The sequence below is a fragment of the Limulus polyphemus genome, unplaced genomic scaffold (genome assembly GCF_000517525.1).
Source record: "Limulus polyphemus unplaced genomic scaffold, Limulus_polyphemus-2.1.2 Scaffold161, whole genome shotgun sequence".
Classification (NCBI taxonomy): Eukaryota; Metazoa; Arthropoda; class Merostomata; order Xiphosura; family Limulidae; genus Limulus; species Limulus polyphemus.
The window spans coordinates 414,208-424,680 of record NW_013665771.1 but is presented as its reverse complement, the minus strand read 5'-3'; the positions used below and the strand labels follow the sequence as shown (position 1 = coordinate 424,680).

The following is a 10,473-nucleotide window of genomic DNA, read 5'->3' as shown; positions in this document are numbered from 1 at the left end:
TTTGTGAAAGCATTGTAATGTTTACTGATAATCTGCCAAATTTTTAACATTCGCTTACTAATTTAAAAGTTATAGCATGAAAAGTATAACAAGCACAAAATGGTTATGAGGGACCAAGCCCATGCTGAAAGAGATAATTTGCATCATGAGAGGGCTAAGATCACACACAATTATACATGTAAACTAGTTAATTATTTTTTCAATTTAGTATTGTGTGTTAGAACAAAATATTATTGTAGTTTCATAAAAAAATCCTTACTTCAAGAAAACAAAGTAGGTAAAGATTTAAAACATTTTGCCATTTTATCAAAATTACATGACTTTAAACATAAAAAAAGATGTTTATAGTGATTAAAGAAAATAACAATTCATGTAACACATACACGTCAAACTGTAGCTACATATTTTGAGTATTATATTCGATCTACTTACCATATCTACTAAGGCAATATACAGAAACATTCCAGCTGCTCCAGCAAAGATCCACATACTAGCAGTGCTCACATTACCCATGGCTACTCCAATCACCATACCAATAAAACACAGGATAGAAGAGATTCCATTATAAAATAAAGCTTGCTTGACAGACATTCCTGCTTTCAACAGCATGGCAAAGTCACCTGTGTGGCAAAAAGTTAAACTCATTTTTAAAATGAAATTGAAGGTTACTTGTCAGAATAGTTCTATATAAACCTCAATCATTCTACTACCACTTCCTTACATAACCACAGTAAATATTCATTTGTTAATGCACTCAAAGTTGTCAAAATTCATATAATTAATAGTCTATAAAACTAACTCTTCAGACTTTTTAATTTGTCTTTTATGGTTAGCATATATCTAACTAGATACATTTCATTCCCTTCTGGGTAATCCCTTGCTATGAGCATTAATATATATTTATACTTTCTTATCTATCCAAGTATATTCATACTCAAGAAAAAAATAATAATAGCCAAATCAACATACCAAGTTCATGAGGCAGCTCGTGACAAAAAACAGCAATAGTTGTACTTAAACCACCTGATATTCCAGACGCAAATGCAGCACCTACAAATATTAAAATGAGCTATTTATGATTCTGTTTCAAAACATTCAACAAGTTCAACTACTTACTTTCTGAAAAAATTCTCTATTTCCTTGCCATTTTAAGGGGGTTTTATGAGCACAGTAAAGAAGAAAGCACACTTTTTCACAAGGCTCATTTGAAACTTGTGTGCAGAAACAGTTTTTATTACAACTATAGATAATTTACAGCTCATGATGTTTTATATTTTGTCTGCTACAATACTTTAAAAGTTGTCTGCTGAGAAAAAATTAAAGACCTTCAAAACACAATTCTTAAAAAATACACAACATCAAGATTCTGGTTGTTTATTCCAGATCAAAGTTTATTATAATATTTATTTAAATTGTTTGCATGCAGTAACATGAAGAAAAAAGCATTAAACTGGTTGCTTAGTTTTCGTGTAAAGCTTCAACAGCACTAAGTTTGAATTGACAGAAAAGAAGGAAGGCAGCTAGTCAGTCAATAACATCATCTGCTAACTCTGAGCTCACTCTTGTCACACCAAATACTGGGATTTGGTTATTACTCTTTTAACATACCCTGAAACCCAAAGTATAGAACATGTTTTTGAAACAAAAGGATGTGAAACACATATCTTCAGATTCATAATCCAGGCATACTAACCACTAAACCATTCCCAATCCCATTACCCTGATAAGGGATTTTAAAGGTACATCAGCAATTTATATTATTACTCAATGTGATACATTATTTGTAAATCTTAACTTTTCTTTTTAATTTTAAGAATGATTATTGAAAACAGTTCTTAATAACTTGACAGAATGAATAAGTTTTCACAAGTTGTGTGACTCTCAAAATATGTTAATTTTTACATTTACTTTGAAATAAAAATAACATTGAATCTAACTGTTAGAACCAAGGTATCTCCATTAGATTGAAATCCAAAATATTACACTACTCTAAGGAACTAAAGCTAATATTTGTAAATAACAGAAAAAACTTTGTCTATTACACATAACTGATATTATTTACATTTACTAAATAAGTTTGTTTTCTGCACAAATCTGCACAATGGGCTATCTCAGATGTGCCCACCACAAGGATCAAACCCTGAATTTTAGCATTCAAATTTTTTTGACAGATATATGTGGTATAATGCAAGTAAAACAGTATCCCTAAATGATGAAATCACATTATTCCACTAATATAAACAATAAATAAAACCAGCAGACTTAAAATAAAGAGGATTTAATTTAAATATATTGCACACTGTCAACAAACAAAAGCTATCAGAGCAAAACTTTCATGCTGTGTTTGAGTTTTTGTGCATTAAAGATATTGTTTTGAAAACACATATCTCTTTAAAGCTCTACTTAATAAAAAAACACAATTAGAACTTTTCCTATTCTAAAACTTATCAACCTTAATTACTAAGCTAGCATTTACATATCTTTGAGATTGGCTTACAGCAGAAATTAAAAAATCTTCCTTCACAACTACCACTAGTGAAACTTAAAAGGAAGAAACCTAATTTTGCACACATCCATCCTTAAAAACTTTTAACTTTGTTTTAACTTAGCAAAGTAAAGACATAAATTAGCATTACATTTAAACTATAAAAGTTTGTGTTTAATGTATAAAAAAATCATATTAATTTTTAACACACATTTTTGTTCACTTTTAAACACTGATTTTCAATACACAGTTTTTAAGCTATTAAGTAAATTTTACAGCCACTCAATTATGATAGAGTTGGCTCTGAATTTTATTTAGACTGGGCTTGTCTTGTGTTGAAAGTGGATTACAAATTCTTCAGCATGAGATTCATAGGAGATCAACATTCTACCTTAAACACTACAGAGATGGAAGACACAGAAGTTAAAATTCCAGTGCAAGCCCCTAATGGCTCACTGAGAAACTTCAAAGCTTACAACATTAAAATTTGCCATTTAATCCATGTAGTGGCAGAAAGCACTTTTTGCATTCAAACAATCTATTGTTCAAAAATATTAACTGTTTCATAATTTTTAAAATTACCAATTGCCAGTCCATCACAGAAGTTGTGGAGCCCATCACCCAAAATCACCATCCATGCCACACCAGACACAGATGTGGGGACTTCATGGCTATGACCATGTACTCCATGGTGATGATGGTGGTCTGTCATGGTGACCACATAGCTGTGATCAGTGGAATCGTGACGAAATACCAGTGTCTCTTTATGGCATTCATCTTCAGCAGGTATCATGTTCTTTTCCATCATCATATGACAAGAGTCATCTAACTGTGTGGAAGAAATCAGCTTCTCAACCTTTTTCTTGTCTTTGACCCCAAAAGTATCACAGTTAGAAGCTTCACAAGGTTCCACTGAAAAAGATGTGTCTTCACAGTTAATACCTGAGCCTTTCTTGGAAAGTGGCTCGTGGTATTCTACATCCTCCCTTTCTTCATCTTCTGGATCAGCATTCAACCCTGAAGGGTAGTAAAGTTGAAAAAGAAGTGGTATGTTTGATAATAAAAAATGAATTCCTAGTAGTTAACAAATATATGTATGTTTGAATAATATAATTTTTTCTTTTGAGTAACAGAACTCAATCACAAAACATTGTGGTTTTGTAAAAACATTATCTTTTGCAGCCATTTAATCCGTAGAATATTTTCCAAAATTACTAACTGCAACTGTGTATGTAAATGAATGCACACCAAAAACAGTGCTAAGTTTTTCTCTCATGAATTTGGTTGTGTGCTAAGGGTAATTTTAATAAAAAATTGTACATTTTATTTTAAACAGTTGGTGGAAGATTTTTATATTACATTACAAAAATACTCTATGTTTTTATCATTGAGCTTTTTCATGGTGTAAAATAACTTTCTGTCCATATGAACAGTCTTTCCAATGAGCTATAAAAGAAGTCATAATAGACAGTTTAAAACTGTAATGGTTAAGTACCCTTGCACAATGTAAAATTATTAGTAGTTTCCTTATATAGAGAAGCACAACTTCTCAGGACCTTTATTTTTCATAATAGCCCTAAATAATAGATACAAAAACTGTATAATTATAGGTTGAAGCTTTTCAGAATAGTACTCAACATTAAAAAAATGACTGCCAATATACATGAAAATTACTAATAAACTTTTTGAAAATATTTCCATCATATTTTGGTAAATAAATAATGAGAAACAAATAGAACAAATTTGTTTGATTATCTAAATGACAATGGTTAAATAGAGATATTTTTATTTCCCTCATCACTAATTCATCACACATAAAGCTATTCTTTTGAAAATCAAGCTTAAAAGCACATGGAAAAAATAAATCTTAAGGCTATACAAATTGATCATAAGATCTAAGACTTTTGAGTAGGCTTACATGTATCTCTTAAAAAGTTTAGTATATTCAACTCTACTTCTGCAAGTAATCAGATTTATATACATAAAAATATTAAATCTGTAATTCTCTATTCTGTAGCAGTATGTTTTGTTTACAATAATTAATTATATTGTTACTGAAATAACTGGAAAAATAACCACCTCCTTCTGGTTAATAGATACCACTGTATATTAATCAATTTATATTATAACAACATAAAGTTATTAAACATAACATAAATAATAGTAATGACTCAAAACAAATGCATATTGCTTCATTTTTCTTCAAAACAGTTCAATTAAATACACGATAGGAATTTCATATTTTGTATTGTACATAGGTATGATACTGCAAAATAATGACTCCAATAATAGAAAAAAACATTTAAGTTGAATATAAGAAGCAAAAAATCATACTTTCTAAATCTTTAACATTAGCTGGATCTGCATTATAATCACAAGAGCTCTGCCTGTGATGAGACAACTTTTCTCCAACTGCTCGATTATGATCACGATCTATCTTACGAAAAACAACCAGTAATTTTGGCACTTCAGCAGCCTAGAAGTAAAAAATAAAAATCTTGTGTTCCATAAATTAACATCTTAAATAAAACATTCATATTCAAATCCTCAAAGCATTTAGAAAATAAAAGGTTTATACAAAATTTGTGATATAGTTCTAATTAGAAAAAAATAAAAAAATGAGCTTATTATGACAATAAACTTTTCAAAATTAAAGGTATTTGTAGCTATGTATAAAATTGCACACCTATGAAATATCAGATTTTTGTAAATTGCTGCATGTTGCATATTCAACTGATTAAACAGTTTTAAAAAATTCCAAATGTAAAAAAACAAATAATACAGATACCTAACAAACCTACAATATTTGCTCAAATAACAAAAAATTCCAAGTAATTCCATTTAATAACACAAACATGTTCAAATCTTTTAACAGTAAATACAAAAAATACCTTGGCACTCTTTTTCCTTCGATAATAGGCAGTAAACAAATTCAACAACCTTTCTGCAAGAAAGAAAATATATACTCCAAACAGGGCTACCAAACCTCGCCAGACTAGCATAGATTCTTCTCTGGTATGTTCATCTCTTTCATGATTGTGGATATGTTCTCCTGCCATAGCCTAAAATACAAAAGTCCTATACAGTTACATTATACTAACACTTGCCAAACTGAAAGGACAATTTATAATTGTCTAGAAATGTAAAGTTTAACTAAAAGCATTAGTTTATTGAAAGAAATTCTTGATGTGAAGTATGCATGTAATTATTATGCCAAATAAAAAAATATATTATGTTTCCAGTAACAGACTAAAAAATTCCAGGTAAGATTTTTTTCTTCAAAATATGTAAAAAACACAGTCACTAGGATACAAAATATTCAAGTCTGTTCTGCAGCTATTCATAAAGACATACATATAAAGGTTATCAAAAAAGTAAGGTTTTCTTGCATGATTAATTATTAACAAGTGTCTGTGTTAAAAATGTCAATATAAAATTATACATAGGTTTACTTTTTTACTTAATTAAAGATCAATTACCACGATGAGCATAGCACACATATAGATTTAGACTAGTTCTATCTTCACATACTGAGAGCAATTGTTCAACTTTCTGGTGCATAACCATGAACCAAAAATCCACCTCAACAGGTATTTATCATTCAATTCAACAAACAGCACACATGATATCAGTAAGTTTTTGCTTAATATTAATGATGTAATAAAAATTTCAAACAGGAAAACATTCCCATTGCCTTCATGTGCACTTTGTGGTTATTCTCAGACAGTGGAAGGGGTAATTTTCCAGGAAATTCGGTATTTTGTTTTGGCCTTATGTGTTTGTTCTATTCACTGCAGGCACAAAAAAAATTATATTTTGAACTGATATCAATACTATATGAGTATATTTTAAATATCTTTTTTGTTATTCAAAGAAAAATAATTAGAATCAACTTACATGTGGTAATAAATGAAGAAGAGCATCCCCTGACAAACTTCCAACAGCCATACCAACAAGAAACTGAAGTAGCGTGTGGTAGAACATCCTTTGCATGACAGGAATTACAGCCACACTTAACAAACCACACAGGCTTATAACAATTACAGAAATAGAGGCATAACCCCAAGCTAGAATAAAGAAAGAAATAATCTTTTTTTATATATATACTCTGTTCATAATTAAAACTATAACAAGAGCAAGCATATATGAACTGCTTAGAAATGCATGATGTTGACAAAAGCAGAAACTCATTTCATCATGTAAATTATTTCTTTGAAATGGTACATGAGGGTGAAAATCCATCATATAGGTTCTGGTTTTTATATATAAAAGGAGATAAATTAAGTAAACTTTAATTTCTGTTTATTACTTAACCCATTAACTGCGGTGGGAGCAGCTTAGTTGCCATTTTCTGACTCACAGATAAAACTGAGTTGCCATCAATCACAATAAAACAGTAATTTTCGTCATTCGCATAGAGTTATAATTATATATGTGAGCCATAGAACTTCAATGACGGAAATATCCATCATCCGCAGTTAATGGGTTAATTAAAATCACCATTGAAAAATAAAATTATTACTTTGCAAATCTCTCCCAAGTAAGATTATAGAATAGCAAATATCTTTTTAGCTTGAACTTATGTTGCAATAGTAACCATGACATTTACATAAAGAAGCTTTAATTATCATTCTGCAGTTGAATTTGTATACATATTTAAGGTGTTAACATAATATAGGTGTAGAAAACATGGCAGTTACATCAGAAGTTTACTGGCACTTAATTAGTAAATAATTTAAAAAACAAATTCCTTTGTGATGGAGATCAACATAATTAACTTAAAACTGGAAAATAATCACACTGGTCAATTACTAATGACATGCATGTTGAACATAAAGTGGATATTTAAAATGTGTTTGTTAGTTGATACTCAAGGGTGTAACAGGAAAATGAACATATGCAACGTATACACACACAAAATTAATAAATCATAAACTCTGTAGCATGAAAAAATCTATTTTGATAATCTATTTCTTGAATTTTGTTACAACAGTTACTAAGAAGATGAACTTGCTTGTTCTAAGGATTGTGAAAGGAGAGATTCTTAAGAATTTGAAGCTGATTTTCTCAAAAATGAAAAGTAGTACGTGTTCTAGTTTATTAAATACATAATTTTAAAAGTCTATCAGTTCGGATTTTCAAGCATCTATAATTACAATTCAGAGAAGGAAATTTCAAAAAAAATTAATATTCCCTTTGAATTACAACTAACAAAGACCCTCTAATAACCATGCACCTGATCATATTATGACCAAACAATACTTGTTAAAAGATACACATTATCCAAACATTAATATTAACTACAAACTGATAATTAATCATTGATGGTCACAAACTTGTCACTATTTTAGGTGAAACTGGAGACTTTAACAACCAAAATAACATAAGTAGTGTCTAGAGGTAAAGAGAATAAAGAAATGAAAATAGCAATTGTAAGTGTACAATACACAAAATAATTCTGTGTAAGTTTTTCATCAAGAACAAATTCAAGGTAAAAAATCAAAATATTTTCACAGTTGAACAAGTTTTTATAAATGCTTCCAGTATAAATTTCTAAAAAAAATATAACAAAGTGTAGAAAAAAAGCATAGGTATTTATGCAGAGAACGTTTTCAGAAAATTATAGTGTTTTATTAAATATGTATTTACATTTATTATAAATGATATGTACAAAACAACAATTATGAACTTGTATTAATTACCAGTGTACATATCTCAGCTCTTGTTATGAATATTAAGTAAAATATTTATTATTTTAACCTTACACATAACCTTTTACATTTTTCTATAAAAGAGCAATTTATTACCAAAAGATTTTTCTTAGGAAATATAGTGCGAAAACAGACAATGTTTTGTAACAAATTTCAAACATTACTTTTTAATTCGTTCCTACTCATTTTCAAATAATTTAGTTTTTCATACATAAAATGTGTCTGCCATGATAAAAAAAATAACAACACAAAATTACCCAGAAAAAAATATTTAAATGTTGCAGTCAATACTCTTCTAAAACTTACCATAAGGAGAGAAAGTGTTATGGCCTTTGTGCACTACCTCTTTGTCGAGCATATGATGTACATGTGTGCTATGTACAAATGAATTTTCACAGGGATGCTGATCAAGTTTTAATATGATGGCAGGACAGAAATTAAGGAAGTCAGCAGGTTTAATCTCCACACCAGGTTGAACATCAACAAAATTAAAAAAATCAGATGCTGTCAAACACTGGAAAAAAAACAACACCAATAAACACAAATAGAAGTACATATATAAGCATACAATAAGAAAAAATCAATGATATTAACTGTTCTATTCTACATTCAACAATAAACATTAAAAACACAGCAAGATTTAAAAATTATGTTTGCATAATTATTTTTTCTTTCTTGTTGCCAAATTGGAGGAAACAAACATCAAAAACAATCAAGAAAGTCATTCATACAATACATATATATACACACACAACTGTATCATGCATTAAGTGAATCAATGTACTAACAGGTATTTATACTTTTGATAAGACTTAATACTTTATAGAGATATGGTCACTCACATTTCAACAACATATTGCATCTACTTATCAATGACCATGGTTTTAGGAATACCCCCAATGAACAACAAACAGACACTGAGATATCTGTATTTTCATGTCGCATGTATGTACCATGTTAATTACAGCACCAGTGAAGTCAAAATTAGGTACACTGCAATATACTTGGTAAAATTTTATTTTAAGCTATATTATTATTTGAATTTCTCTTCAGATCTTTAATATGTATAATTAATATAGAGCTGGGAGATTAACCCTTTTGAGAAAGGTCACGGATGAAAGGTCATGTCATCTCATTTATCGACTCACATTCAAAACTTTACTGAACTGCTATTTCACGAGTTTATGTCAATACGTTTGGTATCAAACTGTAGATTATAATTCAAATTTTAAAACTATACATTACTAAATTTCTTAATTTAAAAGTAAATACAAAAAAAAAAAAACACAGATAAATATTGATTTTTGTGTGACACGTGATATGTTGAATGCAGTACTGGTTCAAATTAGATGTTTGTGATGTCAAAAGCTAAGTCTATAGATTTGTATGAATTAGAAACTAAAATTACCGATATTGACAAGCTAGAATATAAAATAAGAACATCTTATCTTTCCTATTTACTAATATATTGCTCATGTAATAAATCAAATACAGTGGCACCCCGCCCACCTCTTTCCATTTTTGGAAACACTCCCTTATATACACTTACTTCTATATATGACATGAATAACCAATTAGAAGCTCAGAATGTCCCCCAGTGGCTTTCTAAGGCATTTTAATGGGCTTGGAGCCATTTCTTTCTTTTGAACCAATATTTCAACGAGGTAGGGAGTGTCTTTAGTTTTCTCAAAATTTTTTTTTTACTAAAATACATCTTAGTTATTAAGCTTGATAAATTATAGTGAAATTCCAGGGTATTGACGTAGTAATTTATTTTATTTATTCATATGTATATATATAAAACCTAAAAAAAATTATTTTGTTTCGTATCCTCCACGTGCAACATTTTTTAAAGGCTTAGCAACCTACGTCAAGCAGCAACCAAGTACAATGGTCATAACAAGAAGAGATGTTTGTTTGCTTTACTTCTTGATTTACTGTTCTATGTTTTAAGAAAAATAAGTTTAAGAACTTATTTCCAAATAGCAATAATCTATATACATATAAATTGTATAATAATGGAAATGTGACTATATTTTACAAAACACTAGTCTACTAAAACACAGCCAAGACAAGTTATTTTGTACAGACCAAAGATCAGTTTTATGTTACTGAATACGGTAACATGATTGCAAGTGTGCCATGTCATTGTAACTCTGTATTGTTAGCCAGGCATGGCTAAAAGGTCAATATAATAAAAATAATTATTTGTTTTTGAATTTCGCGCAAAGCTACACGAGGGCTATCTGCGCTAGCCGTCCCTAATTTAGCAGTGTA

At 29.4% G+C, this 10,473-nt stretch overlaps 1 protein-coding gene across 1 annotated transcript in view; it reads right to left on the bottom strand.

The window, feature by feature from the left end:
* The window catches only part of LOC106476928 (zinc transporter ZIP10-like), a 31,702-nt gene that overhangs the window by 8,884 nt on the left and 12,345 nt on the right, over positions 1 to 10,473 (bottom strand). The window contains exons 4-10 of the mRNA XM_013937547.2: positions 8,503 to 8,710; positions 6,383 to 6,552; positions 5,377 to 5,547; positions 4,820 to 4,961; positions 3,068 to 3,502; positions 970 to 1,050; positions 433 to 620 (exon numbers count right to left, since the gene is read on the bottom strand). Coding sequence (XP_013793001.1) covers positions 433 to 620; positions 970 to 1,050; positions 3,068 to 3,502; positions 4,820 to 4,961; positions 5,377 to 5,547; positions 6,383 to 6,552; positions 8,503 to 8,710 — 1,395 coding nt within the window. The remainder of the gene's footprint in view (positions 1 to 432; positions 621 to 969; positions 1,051 to 3,067; positions 3,503 to 4,819; positions 4,962 to 5,376; positions 5,548 to 6,382; positions 6,553 to 8,502; positions 8,711 to 10,473) is intronic.